This window comes from Rosa chinensis, chromosome 7 (assembly GCF_002994745.2).
Source record: "Rosa chinensis cultivar Old Blush chromosome 7, RchiOBHm-V2, whole genome shotgun sequence".
NCBI lineage: Eukaryota > Viridiplantae > Streptophyta > Magnoliopsida > Rosales > Rosaceae > Rosa > Rosa chinensis.
In genome coordinates, this window is record NC_037094.1 from 34,880,987 (window position 1) to 34,898,072 (window position 17,086).

General features: G+C 38.2%; 1 protein-coding gene and 1 long non-coding RNA gene across 10 annotated transcripts; one reads left to right on the forward strand and one right to left on the reverse strand.

Moving 5' to 3' along the window:
- The first annotated feature begins 339 nt into the window (after positions 1–339).
- LOC112180935 (DEAD-box ATP-dependent RNA helicase 42) lies at positions 340–6,352 on the forward strand. Of its 4 annotated transcripts, XM_040512148.1 has the most exons (4): positions 1,360–1,642; positions 2,025–5,416; positions 5,822–5,867; positions 6,023–6,352. In XM_040512148.1, the coding sequence occupies exons 1-2, from the start codon at positions 1,640–1,642 to the stop codon at positions 5,412–5,414; spliced, it is 3,393 nt and encodes a 1,130-aa protein (XP_040368082.1). In that variant the 5' UTR covers positions 1,360–1,639; the 3' UTR covers positions 5,415–5,416; positions 5,822–5,867; positions 6,023–6,352. The 4 variants fall into 4 exon arrangements, with proteins under 4 accessions (XP_024175276.1, XP_040368082.1, XP_040368083.1 ...); XM_024319508.2 differs by lacking the exons at positions 1,360–1,642; positions 5,822–5,867 and adding an exon at positions 340–554 and having other exon boundaries at positions 2,025–5,440; XM_040512149.1 differs by lacking the exon at positions 5,822–5,867.
- A 2,702-nt stretch (positions 6,353–9,054) lies between these two features.
- On the reverse strand, positions 9,055–11,959 carry LOC112180785. 6 transcript variants are annotated; one of them, XR_005804021.1, is made up of 4 exons: positions 11,420–11,959; positions 11,059–11,124; positions 9,409–10,969; positions 9,055–9,295 (listed from the first exon to the last, which is right to left on the reverse strand). It is a non-coding gene; the product is annotated as an uncharacterized LOC112180785 (long non-coding RNA). The 6 variants fall into 6 exon arrangements; XR_005804025.1 differs by having other exon boundaries at positions 9,055–9,313; XR_005804024.1 differs by having other exon boundaries at positions 9,055–9,331.
- Between the last annotated feature and the right edge of the window lie 5,127 nt (positions 11,960–17,086).

The following is a 17,086-nucleotide window of genomic DNA, read 5'->3' on the forward strand; positions in this document are numbered from 1 at the left end:
GATGAAATTTGGTGATCTAATTCGGGGATGGAACTGGCGGCTCATGGGGCCTAGACTGATGTCAAAGGTGGAAAGAGATTAGGGTTTTTGATTTAAGGGTAAAACAGGATTTAAAAAAATTGGGAGGTCGAAATGCTAATATAGTTATATAAAATTTTAGTCGTTTATTTATATTTTTTAACCAATTTTTTTTTTTGAAATAAAAAAATTATTTATCTCTAGTCTTAAAATTTATTATGCAATAACCAATAAGTCGGTTGTTTCTATTAGATCGATAACAGAGGAAAAAAACACATCAGAAAAAACTATATATTCTTATTTTTTGATGCGAAGAAAAACTATATATATTCTCTCCGTATTAAAAAACAAACAACAAAAACTTGATATCGTCCTCGCCAGCGTGGGGAAAACGAAACCCCAATTCGTCGAAGAATTCCTTTTGTTCTGATCTATCCTCGACGAACAGAAGCGCCAACTCTGAAGAGCGCCTCTCAGCTCAGGATTCCAATTCAGATTTCTCGTTCTGCAATAAGACACCCCTTCTAGGGTTTCCTGTAAGCCCCCTTCTCTCCTTCTCTTCTCTGATATCTGTTTGTTTACTGCTTCATATTGAGATGTGCGTGTTTGATATATGTTGAGTTGGTTATGGATTGTACTGCATGGTTTTTGGCTTTCGGCCGATGTGTCCTATTTTCTGTTTCGTTCCGGCGGTCTTGGTTTCATGATTAGGTTTACGATTGTGTTAAATTGTGAGAGTTATCGAGGATTCTCGATCAAATCTTTAGGAGATCAGCAAGTTCTAGCATGAATCATGATCATGAATTGTTGACGGTTAGTAAATCTAGGGTTGTAAAATTAACATGGAAATTGGTGTAATTGCCCCTTGGAAATAATTTGATTCAAGTTAAGATGGTGTTGCAAACACAAATAGAAAGTGCAACTCAGTCGCAGATGCTCTAGCACTTTTTGGTCGCTCCGTAATTGCTCTGTGTTGGATCAGATGGATCAGGACTCTAGAAGGCCTTACTTGGCCGAGATTAATATGTATTTAGTTCTTTTCTGTTTTGGGGTTAGGCACCTTATGTAACCAGACAAAAGAAAATTGAAGTGTGAATAAAGTTATGAGAGTTGACGCAGGCAACTGGAATGTAACCCGGTCTTGTACTACTGAGCATATTCAACACATCATAATCCTGATATTTAAATCAAAATAGTACATGACTAACAAGTGTAGCGTGAACCTTTTTTTTCAGTTAAGTACCAGTATTAATGGGTTGTTACCTTTGATTTGCATGTTCATCTCATCTTGTATTCTTCATGATTTGTTCATTCAGTGTCTGCAGTTTAATGTTCTGTAATCCCATCGTTTAGGTCGTTTAGGTATGTAGGTGAAGCTTAGGCGCTCACAAAATTGGCAATAAAGTAGGTCTTCTGATTTGAATTGGTCTGAGAGAGTTCACTGGGTATGGATGGGGATGAACCATGTGTTGTGAATTGTAATTAGGATTTAGAATGGGTGCACCAGATATTAAGGAACGGAGCCCTGACATACTAGCCTTTTGGGGTTTGGGTACAGCCAGGCTTGCCATTTGATCAATGATAAATATATACATATGCATGACCCTTGTTTCTTCAGATAATGGTACTGCTTATTGACATTGTTGGTTTTGTTTCGCTTATTGACATTGCATTGCAATCCTCAAATACACACGATTAGGTTGTGGGGCAGAAGAGTCTCATTTCTTTTAATTGGTTGCATATTAAATTTACACTTCAAATTACATTTTTTTTTTGGGTTCATTTTGAATGAGGTCTGATTATTAATGAATTGAAGGTCTTTTTTGTATTTGTTTTTTATTTTAAAATTTAGGTGTATCAACTTTTATAGGCTTTTGAAAGGAATCTAATTTGTTGTGATTCCACTGACATAAAGTGGTTTTGATTTTGCTATTGTTTGTCCTTGCTTCCATTATTTATTTTGGGATCAGTGATGACTTTTTTTTTTTGGTTTGTGAATGACACAGGACGAAGCAATGGAAGAGAGCAAACATAAATCTAGGAAGGAAGGGGAAGCTAAGAGGAGTCATCGAGATCGGGATCGGGATCGTGAGAAGGAGAAGAAATTAGATAGACACAGAGAAAAAGATAGAGGAGATAAGAGTCGTGACAGCCGACGATATGAGCGAGAAAAGAGTTCTGATTCTGAGGAGAGGTACGTGAGAGAGAAACATCGAGATAAGGAGGTTGATAGCATACGAGGCAGAGATGATGAACGAGAGAGAAGCAAAGATAGGAAAAGGGATAAAGATAAAGAGAGGGACAAGGAGAGGGAGAGGGAGAGGGAGAGAGTCAAAGAAAAGGAGAAGAGGGAGCGGAAGGAGAGGGAAAGAGAAAAAGAAAGGGAGAGAAGGGAACGTGAAAGGGAGGCAGAAGAGAGGGCGAGGGAGAAGAGGGAGAGGGAAAAGGAAAAAGATCGAGAGAGGAGGATAAGGGAGAGGGAGAGGCATAGGGATGTTGATACTGATGATTCTGAGGATGATCTTAGGGAGCGTGGTAGGAAGCGGCATAAGAAGAGTGATAGCGAGTACAAGGAGAGAGATCGGGAAAGGAGTATTAGTAGGTCAAACAGACATAGGGATGATGGAATTGAGAGCCCAAGAAAGAGGAGTGTTGAAGATGATTCAGATAAAAAGGAGAAGCCAACCCGTGAGGAGGAGTTAGAGGACGAACAACGGAAATTGGATGAGGAAATGGAAAAGCGGAGGAGGAGAGTTCAGGAGTGGCAAGAGTTAAAGAGAAAGAAGGAAGAAGATGAGAGAGAGAAGCGTGGGGAAGATAATGTTGATGACACCAAGTCCGGAAAGACCTGGACTCTTGATGGAGAATCTGATGACGAAGAAGCAGGCAAATCAGAGACAGGTATGGACGTTGATAGGGAGGTCAATGGGGATGATCTTACTGATGGAGAAGTTGTAGATGCCATCGTGCCAGATATTAATACAACAGCTGCTGCAGGGAATGAGGAAGTTGATCCATTAGAAGCTTTTATGCAATCTGTGGTGATGCCCGAAGTTGCGAAGCTGAATGCTACTGTGAAACCCTCAATTGTTGATGACAAGAACAAGGAGAAAAAGGTTGATACAAGTAATGGTGAAAAGCTGAGGGCAGGTTCAAATAAATCTATTGGCAGAATAATTCCTGGGGAGGATTCTGACTCGGATTACGGGGACCTTGAGAATGATGACGATCCTTTAGAAAATGAAGATGATGATGAGTTCATAAAAAGGGTGAAAAAGACGAAAGCTGAGAAACTTTCCATAGTTGACCACTCGAAGATAGATTATATACCATTCCGTAAAAATTTTTATATCGAGGTGAAGGAGATCTCAAGGATGACACCAGATGAGGTTGGTGCATACCGGAAACAATTGGAATTGAAGATACATGGTAAGGATGTTCCAAAGCCCATAAAGAGCTGGCACCAAACTGGACTTACAAGTAAAATCTTGGATATAATAAAGAAGCTCAACTATGAAAAGCCAATGCCAATTCAAGCTCAGGCACTGCCCATAATTATGAGTGGTCGAGACTGCATTGGTGTTGGAAAAACTGGATCAGGCAAAACCCTTGCATTTGTACTGCCAATGCTGAGGCATATCAAGGACCAGCCACCGGTGGTAGCTGGGGATGGGCCTATTGGGCTTATTATGGCACCAACCAGGGAGCTTGTTCAGCAGATTCACAGTGATATCAAAAAGTTTGCCAAGGTTCTGGGTCTCAGGTGTGTGCCTGTATACGGAGGTTCAGGTGTTGCACAACAAATTAGTGAACTGAAGCGGGGTGCAGAAATTGTTGTCTGTACTCCTGGTAGGATGATTGACATACTTTGCACAAGTGGAGGAAAAATTACAAATCTGCGTAGAGTAACTTATTTGGTCATGGATGAAGCTGATCGAATGTTTGACATGGGTTTTGAACCTCAAATCACTCGAATTGTTCAAAATATTCGTCCTGATCGCCAAACCGTATTATTTTCTGCCACTTTCCCTCGGCAGGTTGAAGTTTTGGCTCGTAAAGTCTTAGATAAACCTGTGGAAATACAAGTTGGCGGAAGGAGTGTTGTGAATAAGGACATCATGCAATTGGTCGAAGTGAGGCAGGAACATGAAAGGTTCTTGAGATTGTTAGAGTTACTTGGAGAATGGTATGAAAAAGGAAAAATTTTGATATTTGTACAATCGCAGGACAAATGTGATGCTTTATTTAGAGATCTGCTTAAGCATGGATATCCTTGTCTCTCACTTCATGGGGCCAAAGATCAAACAGATCGTGAGTCCACCATAGCTGATTTTAAGAGCAATGTTTGTAATTTGTTGATTGCAACCAGTGTTGCTGCTAGAGGGCTAGATGTCAAGGAGCTTGAACTGGTGATAAATTTTGATGTCCCAAATCACTATGAGGACTATGTTCACCGTGTTGGACGTACTGGCCGTGCTGGCCGGAAAGGCTGTGCTATAACTTTTGTCTCTGAGGAAGATGCTAGATATGCTCCAGATCTTGTGAAAGCATTGGAACTTTCTGAGCAAGTTGTTCCAGATGACTTGAAATCTCTTGCTGATAATTTTATTTCAAAAGTAAATCAGGGACTTGCACAAGCCCATGGGACTGGTTATGGGGGAAGTGGCTTTAAATTTAATGTAGAGGAAGATGAAGTAAGGAGAGCGGCAAAGAAAGCACAGGCCAAAGAATATGGTTTTGAGGAAGACAAGTCAGATTCAGAAGATGAAGATGAAGGTATTCGAAAAGCAGGGGGTGATATCTCTCAGCAGGCTGCTCTTGCTCAGATAGCTGCTATTGCTGCTGCCTCCAAAGCTACTACAGCAATGCAGACTCCTGCTGCTGCTGCCCAACTGCTTCCCAACGGTGGACTGCCTGTCGCTCTTCCAGGCGTCGGTGGTGTAGGTGCATTACCAGGAACAGCAGCAGTTGTGCCTGGGACTGGTCTGCCTCTTGTTGGCAGTGATGGGGCAGCTCGGGCTGCAGCACTTGCGGCTGCCATGAACTTGCAGCATAACCTGGCAAAGATCCACGCTGATGCAATGCCTGAACACTATGAAGCAGAGTTGGAGATAAATGATTTTCCCCAGAATGCTAGATGGAAAGTCACCCACAAGGAAACGTTGGGCCCTATATCAGAGTGGACTGGAGCTGCGATTACTACCAGGGGTCAGTATTTCCCACCAGGGAAGGTTCCAGGACCAGGAGATCGCAAGCTCTACTTGTTTATTGAGGGCCCTACCGAACAGTCTGTCAAGAGAGCTAAAGCAGAATTAAAAGGTGTTTTGGAAGAGATCTCAAATCAGGCATTATCACTCCCTGGAGGAAATCAGCAAGGCAGATATCAAGTTATATAAGCGTGAGAACTTAATCCCAACTCTAGGTATGATGTTATTTGTGTATGCTGATCACTTTGAGTTACTTGTTAATTGGTGGTCGGTCACGTAACGGCCTTATAGGAATTATTCTAGTTTACTTGCTTTGCATATGTTGCACGTCTTATCTGTCCTCCTGGACTCTATTGATTAAATTCAACTTTTGACCTCTGATGTTAATCTATAATGAAATTCATTATACTGAATCATGAATTAACTTGATTTACAGTTGTTGTTCTGGGAGTCATTTTAATATGTCAATGGGTAATCAAATGTTAGTTTCAAGTTGTGAGTTCTTATGAATTTGTTTTGATTTATCGGCACCTTTTGATTTTCTTTTCTTTTCTTTCTTTTGCTTATCATTTCCCCTGGCGCGAGGGATGTTATATGCATATGGTCTTCCAATTACAAAGCTGTCCAAGAGATGCGACCGTGGTGCGACACCTGCTCCTGATGCCACTATTGTTCAGTTTAAACAAATGTGTTCAGCGCATGTTCTGTTTTGGTTGTGTTCAATGAGTTTGGGGGATCTGTAATTACTTCACTCATGCATTTGACTAATCCTTTTTTGGTGTTTTCTTTTTTACTAGGCTGTCTGGAAATTCCTTGTTGGAGGCAACTGCTACTATATATACATGATGCCTTGCTACATCAGTGAACTCCTTATTACAGAGATCACTAGCCCTGTGCCTTCTGCTTTGTTGGCATGCTGCATCACTGTTTCAAATCTGTAGTTGACGGATGCTTCTAACTGTCTTCATTGCTATTCCATTGTTCCGACATTTTTATTTGTTGTGAACTCTTTTATGATCTGAAGTGTTCTTTGCCTTTTACTTTGTAGTAAACCTATCCGTATTGTTATTAATACTTCTAATTTGCCTCCCTTGTTTTGGACCTTAGAATGGATGCTTTCTTGTGTCTGTAATTGAGCAATGGCGATGTTAAATGGAACAAAACATTAGTAGTGATGCTTATGAAGGTTGAAACAGGTAAGAAATCATTACTAATTTTAAGGAGATAAGGGCATGATTTAGGATACCCAGGGAATTGAATTGAATCATGTGAATGACAGAATTGGTATTTTCATTTACCGGGGGTGGAAACCAATATCGAGTCTAACCATCTGTACTGCAGCTTGATTTTAGTCATTTTACCATATATTTGACTTTAGATCTGATTGCATATTAAATTAGTGAATGAGTTTCTAGCTTTATTTTTACTCAATAAAGAAACGTGATACTGTTATGCAGTCTCAAAAAATCATCCGGAAAAATCAGTAGGACAATTATTGCTTTCTGATGATTTTCTCTCGACATTTTAATTTCAGATGAGGCTACTTATCACAAAATTGACTGGTGAGCATGTGAGAGCTCTCAAAAAGCAATTATTGATGGATATTTCTTTCATCAGGCCGTGTTTGTTTCACAGCAGAATCTGGACATTGGGAAAAGAAAGTCTTTCATTTCCTATATTTTCCTACGTTTGGGATGGCCAAGGAAGGGAAAATGATTCCCAAAGGAAAGGAAAAAGAGGAGGAAACTTGTTCCCTCTCACCCACCTCACGAAACTGATTCCTCCCACGGCCCATCCACTTGCAAACTTATATGATTAAATTGTCCCTGCTCCAAATTATTATTTGCTAATATAACCAAATATATTTGTTGTTTATATGATTTTTGCACTACTCCTGCAATGAAAACTAAAATGTGTATTCTGACTACATTCCTGTTCTTTCCAAACACTGGAAAGGAAAATTGCTGGGAATTGCAATTTCCCATGCCTATGGAAAGAGCAAGGAATTGATTTCCTTTCCTTTCCTTTCCGCGAACCAAACACGGCCGCAGTTGCATTGAATGGTGGAATTTCTTGTACCTAGCTCCTCTCTGATGCTAAGGGGCGGTGTGGTCCATCATCTTCCACCAACGTAAGAGTCATATTCTCGCTACCAGTCGCACTTGTTGGAACATGATGATGTTCTCAGAATGCACAGTAGTACAATTAATCTTTGAAGCCATAAATGATGGATCTCCAGAGAGCGTGCGGTTATAGTTTGCCAGTTTGAAGGTGAAGAGTATTAAAACTTCCAGAAATTCATTTACCCTCTCCATCAAAGGTTGAAACTACTCCAACAATTCACCATCATTCACTTGGTCCGATAGTTGATTTTCGATGACTAATGTCATGTACATTTAATGCAAAAATGGATCAAGTGCTAAAAACGTATGACAAATATGTAATTGGGATACCATTTTGATTAATCATGCTCACTTAAATGACAGTTTTGAGTTTCCGAGGCTGGCTCTTCCAGGTCTCATGTTTAGGGCTAATTCCCAGCCATCTCTTTCCTTGCCTTCGAATTTCAAGGTCCCAACTCTGTTGAAGAAGAAACCAGTGCAGATTCGTCCTCTCCCGGAGGTGGAATCTTCGCCTGGGTTTGAAGATACCTCTGCTCTTGACCCTGTGGTTGGGATGCGTCGCCCTAGGGAAGAGGAGGATGAGGATGGTGGAAAACGAGCTAAACATAGCTTAGCATTGGTTCCGGGCATTCTGCAACCGGAGAACCTCGGGCTGGAATTCTCATCTGAGGGTTTGGTGGAGGTGAAGGTAACGTCGCCTCCCAAAGTGTACAAGAAGAAGGGCAGGCCTCGAGGACATAGAAATAAGGTCAAGAAGGTGATGTCTGTGAGTGAGGGTTCGGGGTCCATGGTCTCTCCTAAGGATGGCGTTGGTAATGCTCCTGGACTTGAGGGAGCGACAACTCCCCCAGATTCCTGGGCTGTTTAGGAGAGGATCCCCATGCCTACTAGGTGTGATATTGCTTGTTTGTTTTGGGCGACGTACACCAGAAAGGTCTTAGGCGTCAACTGACTCAAGGAGGTGTCACACTTCGGTAGTTGTAGGGTTATTGCTTTTTAGTTTCTTATGCTTTTGCTGGTAGTTTTTTTTCTTTGGTTTTGAACTTTGTTTTCTGGATTTCCTTTTGGTTTTTTGAGTTCTTGATGAGCTTGCATTGTAATATGAAGGGTGCTTGTACCCCTCATGATTGACCGAGTGAGGTTGTTATGATTTTCATCAATGGATTAGTCTTCCGTTGCCCTAAAAAAAAAAAATGACAGTTTTGAGTGACTGTAATAGACATGTAGATTTCGCATTAAATTCTAAACTTGAAATTATAATAATTTTAAAGTACACATTTGTTCTCAACTGTCAGATTCACTCGGTTTTAGTCCTTTAAAAACTGTCCTTTGGCATTTATGCTATTTTGATAGCTTTTTTTTTTTAGAATAAGAATTCTTTATTGAAAATAACCAAGATGGGAATGGCTGATGGTGGACAAGAACTCCTCACTCTCCTCCCTAAAAACCGAACTAGTTACGGGTCCGTCATCAAGAATGACATCCATGAGCCAAAAGAGCCCAACCCCTAACCACCTATTTCACCCAACCTAACAGGCTACAGATAACCCCGAGAAACTCGCTATTTTGATAGCTTGTATGGTAGATTCGTAATACAGCCACCATCCATATATATGATACTAGAAATTGTACCCGCGCTTTACTGCGGAATTTGTGCTTGCAAAAAAATGAGATCTATGAAATACAAAAGGGAAATTACTGCATTCTATTGAAATAGCGAAATTTCATACAATTTAGACTTTAGTTGCTATTGAAGCTGGTTCAAAAATGCTAGTTGTACAAAAAGATTAGTTGCTCCTTTAGAAAAAGTAGCAGGTGGAGTATATCCAAAGAGCTAGTTAGTGTAGTTCTAAGTTAGCGTAGTAAAATTTGCTGCTGGAGTAGGTTCCAAAAAAGTGACTGCTCCAATTGTAGCTGCACAAACGGGGTTATTGTTCCAGTTTGCAGCTGCACAAAATGTGGGAGCTGGTTCAAAACTGGCTACTTCAGTTATAGCCATGCAAAACAGTTAATTCACGTTCTATATCAAAATCAACCAGAGAATAGGAAAAAGCCCATACTTGAATAAGAATAAGTGATTGAGATGGTGCAAAGTAGCCAAAAAAGGAACAACAGCAAAAGGAGTGAGATCTACACTCCTTCGCATGAAATCTACAAAAGCCAAACAAAACAACAATGAAATCCTGAAATAAATCGTTAAGTCACCTACTTCAAAAGAAAAAAGAGTTTTTGTTTTGGCAACAAAAAAAGGAATCAACTATACCTCAAGAATAAACCGAGCAATAGTAAATTTGAGACTTTAAGCCAAAAACACATTTCTATCTTCTTACAGTAACAAATTTAACAAACAAAGAGAGTTTGTTTTGGCAACCAAAAAAAAAAACAGTTCTAGGTTTCAATTGTTAAAAAAAAAAAAAAAAAAAAAAAAGAACCAAAGAAGCAATCAGAAAAATTTATGCTAAAAATAGATGATCTCTTGTTTATTTTGTAATGAACATAATACAATTAGGATTGAAATATAGGGTCTATGAACAGCTGGCATTAAACTATTTATGAAAACCACATTTGGATTAAAATCCTCTTGGTTGTGGAGCACATGATGTATTTTGTATTTTCTCTTTCGTAGACATGAAATTGCACTGCATTTTAATTGGTAACGTGGATCTTGATCTAGCTTAATAGTGAGTTTAAATGTATCACTAGATAAAGAGAAAAATATGCTCAGGTGTCAACCATAATGCTAACTGCAAGTTAACTGAACTTCGAAAGTTCCTGTCATGTGTAATCTTATTGTCTAATTTCTTCAGAATGTAATCATACTCTCTAAATGGAAATCATATCTAAACAGAGTTCATTGATCTTCAGAATGTAATATTACTGTCTAATGGAACTCATATCTAAATGGAAATCATCAATCTCAGAACGTTATCTTCATTTGGTCATATTTGTTTCAGAAACAGTATAACTAAAAAGGAAAAAGAAAAGAAGAAAAAGAAAAAAGAACTAATGAATCCAGTATTTTCCACTCAAAATCATAAACATTACCATATGCTAAACAACAAAAAAGATCAATGAGATTAAAAATTACATACACCATTTATAAACAAAAACAATGGATGGAAGTCATGAAACAGAAGCCAGCATTCAATGTTTGCTCTTTGCAAGATATACAGAGAGGTTTCATTCTAGAAAAGGTCACAACTTTAGTCTAATTAAGGTTATCCGGAATGGCATGGTCCTTAAGGTAACTAATGTCAATTCATCTATCCACCCAAACAGAAATAGACTTGTAAAATTGAGTACTATAGCACGCTTTGTAACAAAAGGTTTGAGTGGTTGACTGGCAGTTTTGCCAATATATATTTAACAACAACTTAACAGGACCAATTCCGGACTTTTGTCTCAATTGTCAAATTTAAATGTCCTGTATGCAGGTATCAGAAGCTTCATTTCACTACTGAGATTTTTATAAGGTTCATATAGGGATCCCCATTTCAAATTCCCAATAATACAAAAGGAGAAAGTTAGGAGGAGCCAAAAGAGGTAGAGATAGAAGAGACTATACCCTGTCCCCGCAAAGAAGGTTAAAGGAAATATGAGCTCCCAATCATTATAGTCATGCTGCAAAAATTAAACCCAATTACCAAACACAGTAGAAGAGAGACTGCAGAAATTTCAGAGAGGCTTGTACTTGGAAATTAATCACATACCAAACAGATAAGGCATCCTCAGCCATAGTTGCATCACTCAAGTATCCAGTCATCAATATTAGAATTCTGAAATACCAAATAGAGACATGGCATATGATAAAATAAAGAAAGACCCGAAAAAACATTCAACACAAATTATCAGAGCTAAAAATAGATGTAGTCAGTCAATAATATCAAACAGAGGAAAAAACACAGATCTGCTACTTTTACAACTTGAGAACCTATTTTTACTTGAATACCATCTCTAAAGAACTTGTCTTCAGCAAATGTTGTAACTCGTGTCAAACATGTAAGACCAAACCAAGCACATAACAGTTGACTTAACCAATACATCGATTGCAATAGTTAACTCGACTAATACCTTCAATTACAGAAATGTATATGCCTTACTCGCATGTCCAAAATATGAGAGCTTTGCTTCTAATATAGTAATGGATACATCATCTTTAACACAAGGGCACAACTTGGCTTTATCCTCAACTACAAAACGCAAAATTCGAAGAACCACGACAATCAAACTAGTTGATCAATCATGAAGAAATTAACAAAGAATTAAAATTCAACCTATTGGGAAATTTAAGATTCAATCACCAAGAAATTGAATTAGTTTACCCTTCGGGTTGGACTGCCCGGGCTGAATAACAGTGGAGGAGAAAGATTTATGGAAGAAGGAGTTATGGAGAGGATTTGTTTGCGATTCGAAATCCCTTCTTCTTCTTCTACCCAGATCACTCGGCTCTCTTCGTTCTCTCTCTCTCTCTCTCTCTCCTCAAGAGATGTGTACACGCGATTAGGGGTGATTGATTATTGATCTCTCTCTGGGTTCTTCTGGCGACAATCGAATCAGAAGGTTACAGAAGAATGGCAAACTGTAATTGAGGAAAGTAGAAAGGGCAAAAGCGTCACTCCACTTTGTGAACAGACAGGAAACAACTGAGCTTTAGTATATTGTAAATAGGAAAATGATTTGTGGCCTCAATGAGGCCTAAGATTTATGGCCTCAATCTTAGGTGTCATGCCATGTCACATACACACATTAACTATTTGTCAAATCATGCTATGTAACTCTTGAGAAAAATACCATTTTATCCTTCTAAAATCTAATGACTATGTTATTTTGGCTTTCTAAAAAATATTTTAGTTTTTTTTTTTTTTTTTTTTGCATTTTTCTTTTCATTATACTCATGCTTAGATTTCAATAACAATTTTTTTCTCCAATCAAGAATAGAAAAATTTCATGTAATTCAGTCAATGGATTTGCACATACATTCGATCACAATAGATTTGCTTAACACATGTATATGAATTCAACCTTTGTTGGATTCTTGTAAATTTTGAAAATATATATAGTGTGAAAAATACATATTCATACAATTATATATATATTCTTTTGTTCATTTCTTCTCTTTATGTAGCTAGGGTTTAAATGTTATATTTGAGTTTATTTTTATTTTTTTTTCCCCAATATATTTAGATTGTAGATGATAATTAATGGCTGCTACTAACATGAAATTTTTTCTTACCTCTTAATTTAGACATATGTATTTTCCAAAATCGATTTATTAATGCTAGTTTTTTGGATGAAATTAATCAATGTTTGGAAAGAAAAGTTAATGCCTATTTCTTGACACCTAATTCAATATATTAATACTATTTGGAAAGAAAAATTATAGGAAAGAATTTAATTAAATTAAGAAAAATATTGGTCAAAGAATTTGTAGACATAATTAATAGCTTATCTTTTTTTTTCGTCACCTAATTAAATTCATTATTGTAAGTAATTCACCCCCTAACATCTAAAAGGAAGTATAAAAGGGTAGAGTTGGTGTTGCAATAGTATGATGTGGCAAGATATATTATGTGAAATTAAAAAATAAAATTTATATTTGCTGACATGGCGTGACACCTAGTATTTGAGGCCACAAATCTTAGGCCTCATTGAGGCCCTATATCATTGCCCATTGTAAATATTGCTCAAGGACGTTGATCGCACACCCGACCCTTGCCAGCCACTTAGTGCCTCTATCCAGATCTCTTGGATCTGAGAAGAAACAACTCTATTTGATATGAAAGAAGTTACCAATCGAGTATTAATTTGAGAAAGAAAAAAAAATAATAGTACAAATTAAGAGTTGAGACTTGAGAGTAGATAGAGGCATAGGTTAAAGTAGCATAAGAGAGAACATTACAAGCTTTCCGAAAGCAAACTTTACATTGTTGGCTACATAGGTGAAGCTAGCTAGAGTAAGAGAAAAGTGCTTGGTTAATGAACAAAGAGATTTCTTCAGGCTTTATTAAACCAAGGATGTATCCATGTATTCAGTTTTTAAATACTATCTCGTATTTCCATTTTTCTTTTGCCAGCAATTTTTTTTTTTCCTTCGAGGTTTTGTTGTATGTAGATATATATAGTTAGTAATCCTTTCTGAGACCGAGGCTTAATTAAGACAGTCAGCTTAGTTGCCTTGTGCAAGGGAAGGCCATGATCCTAATCCACATATAAAGAGAGCCACTATCGAATCACTAAAGCAAGTATGATACCACAAGTGCACAACTTAGAGGTGGTGTCTATCGGCTTGAATTCAAATTGTGCTCACCTCGTAACCAAATCTACCCATGTATGCTTGAACTCTTGCTCATCAGTAGAGATGGTCACGGAAATGGCCAGAACCAAGCCAAATTATAGCCTAATGAGCTTGAAACATGATTTATTTACATTTCAGTCTGAATTAATGAAAGCAAAATCAAGCACGTCATATGCAAGGTTCTCTGAATCTCTGATATTGTCAGGGGCTGATATTGTTAATTGCAAGTTGATTTCCTTTTAGTGTTGCCCACTTTTTTCATGGAATACAATTATACTTTTGATGAAAGAGACAAAGACTTTCAAGTACGCGCGTGTGCTGGTGCAGTGTTCCATTACTTGGCTCATATATATTTCACTTTCCAGTTCTTTCTTTAAGTGCGCTTTGGAGTGACAATTGCTATTTTTTATTTTTTTTTAAATCGTTAATGGAACCCTCTCAACCAATACCGCAGACATCGTGGTAAGTTTTGATTACTCTTTCATCAATTCTTAAAATGGTGCTTTTGCTAGTGACCAAAAGAGAAGTTGTTTTCAATCCAATGTGTAGTCTCCGGTATCATTTTTTGTCAAACAAATTGCAGTTGCATGACATGGGGCAGACGCGAGATCTAATCTATGGGAGTTTGGGACCCTTGCGATTGCTCCGTCGTTGTTGAGGTCAGTACCGCCATATGACAATGTCATTCTGATCCTTGCAAGGGAGAGAATTGTTGAGTTGATATTCCAGAAGGTAATTCAATAATTGAGTTGGAAACTTGTCTTGTTGTCCGTATTGGAAAGTGCATTGAAAGTTCAGTTGGCAGAGTATTTGGTTCCATTGTAATTGGTTGATGTCAAATGGTTGCGAATAAAACTTCAAGAGAGTTATTGCCAATTTATCAGTTTGCTGTATACGAATATCCTTATCTTTCCTTGGTTGGCATTTGGTAGTGAACTTGCTATAAATGTTATAATTGTTGAGGGATCCGGCTCCTCTAAAGTGAGGAGTCTGTGAATTTACTTCAATTTCATAAAATCTTGAACCTTCATATGATCTAAGGGTCCTAACAATTGCCACCTCACTAAATCATCAATTTTTGAAATTTTAAACTAAAATTATTAACTTTCTAGGCCTTTTGCTAAAGTGAAATCCTTGGTTTGCAGTGACACAACTTTGCATTGACAACCTCAATCGTGTTTATAATTATGAATTCATAATTGTGCATATCCTTAAGGCTTGCACGTAAATAATATCATAGAGATTTTTCTTCAACCATGGACGAGATTTTCCTGAGGAACTCATACTTGAAGTCCTAATCAGACAACCCATCAAATCTGTGGTCAAATGTACCTCAGTCGGTAAGCCATGGAGGTCCATGATTAAAGACCCAAGCTTTATTCGCACTTACCTCACCCACACACTTGAACTTAATATCCATAATTCCACTCACCTCCTACTGCTCCACTCTGTGTTTAGTGATGATGCTTGCTGGCTTTTAGGAGAAATCCCCATCCAAGGGTTTAAAGAGGACCATCCATGGAAGCACAAAGAAAGAGCAAACGCATTGTTGCAACACAACACAGAGAGAATTGAAGCATAAGATCACGCCAAATCCTTTTTTTTTTTTTTTTTTTTTGTGGAGTTAACATTAAGTTAAAGTTGTTTAAAATAAAATTCCAAAAATTGATAATAGAGTGACGCGTTAACTATTTGGACCATTAGATCATGTGGAGTTTCAAGATTTTATGAAATTGAAGGAAATTCAGACTCCTCACTTTAGAGGAGCCGGATCCGTTGTTGAGAATGGAGATGAATTGGAGTTGACATAAGGTTTTTAATTGAAGAATGATTGTCAAACGATAAAATATCTAAGAAGGGTTAAAGAAATGACGTCTTGGTTACTTACAATAATTAAGGGAATTCCTTCATTTTTTGGAGAAGGGAAGAAAATTGCATTACACAATTGAGATAGCTACGGGGGAAATTTTTACTTGTGAAAAATCCAATAAGTGTTACTGTATGAGGAAAGTGTTGTAACAGTTGGATTCTTGTCAGACTAGGGTCTCCAATTACTTGAAAAGTGAAACGTGGCAGGGTTGGCCTAAGAAAGCAAATTGTGTCAAAGCTGCAATAATTTTTCATGGTTATAATAGTTTTTTTTTATTGAAGGTCAACAAAATTTTAATAATACAGAAGCAGCAAAAATGTGAAAATACCAACAATACTAATAACCAAAACCCCAAAATCACATCTGACGTGTTGTGGGCAAAAAACTCGGACTGCGTCTAAGGGTTTTTTTTTCCAGATTTCCTTCTCGTCCGGCGGCGCTCGTTGGAGGTGGTTTGCCATGCCGTATGGGCTACTGCCGGGCAGGTCTTGAAAGCAATTGCTGGGTAGTTTCCTGAATGGGGGTGGTTTGAGGTTTAGCGGAGGGGTCTGGGCTAATTGGTTTTGTGCAGGTTTGGTGGGTGTCGTTGGAAGCTTCCACGATCGATGGCGGCGGGGCTTCATCAAGAGCTTTCCGAACATGTGGTGGTGGCGTGGCTATTGCGGTTATTTTAGCTGGATTGGGGTGGGGCCATGGTAGATCTAGAACGATCGTGGTGGCGACGTGACTAAGTGGTTCTGTCGGGTCTTGTGGGGGTCGCGGCGGCTGTGGGTCTGACTGTGATCGGCGGCGCTGAAGGGGACAGTTTGGTGGCAAGCATGGTCAACGTCCTCTTTGTTGGGCCTTGGATTAGACCATTCTTTGGGGCTGCCCTCTTGGCCCTTAATTTAGGCTGGGGTGTTTTGCCGTAGACCCAATTGTATGTTTTTTAGTTTGTCTAAATCACAATAATTCCTTGCATTAGGAAGCTAAGCAATTTGTAGGTTGGATGTTAGCTTGCGCACTAAACTTTGCTATGTTTTTGCACTAAATATTTGAACCTCTTGGAGCACCACAATTGCGTGCATTAGCAAAGGGAGGCTCAAATTAAAAGTATTTTTTGTAAGCCTAGTTTCAAGTTTAGTTTTGGCAAGCTCTTGGATATCTAGAGCAAGATTTATAACAGTGAATGGTACAGGGTGTCCTTATGGACCGTTTGTATGTGCCATTCTGGCCGTTCTATCAATGGAATTTATTTGAACTAAAAAAAAAAACCCCAAAATCACCTCCAAATTTGGTTTCTTCGACCTCTTATTCTTCCTTAATAAAAATATTGACCCTTAATAAAATTTTAGTAATAAATGAGGGTCAATAAAATTTTAGTAACCCAGAAACAGCAACAATTAATATGAAAGTACCGACAACACCAATAACTGAAGCCCCAAAATTACCTCTAAATTTGATTTATTCTCATCTTCTTCCTCAATAAAAATTTTAAACCCCAATAAAAAGAAATTTGACTGTCAGTAATTTTTTTTATATTGAGTGTCACAGGGTCACAGGTGAAGAAGAGGACTCCAGAAATAATTATTGT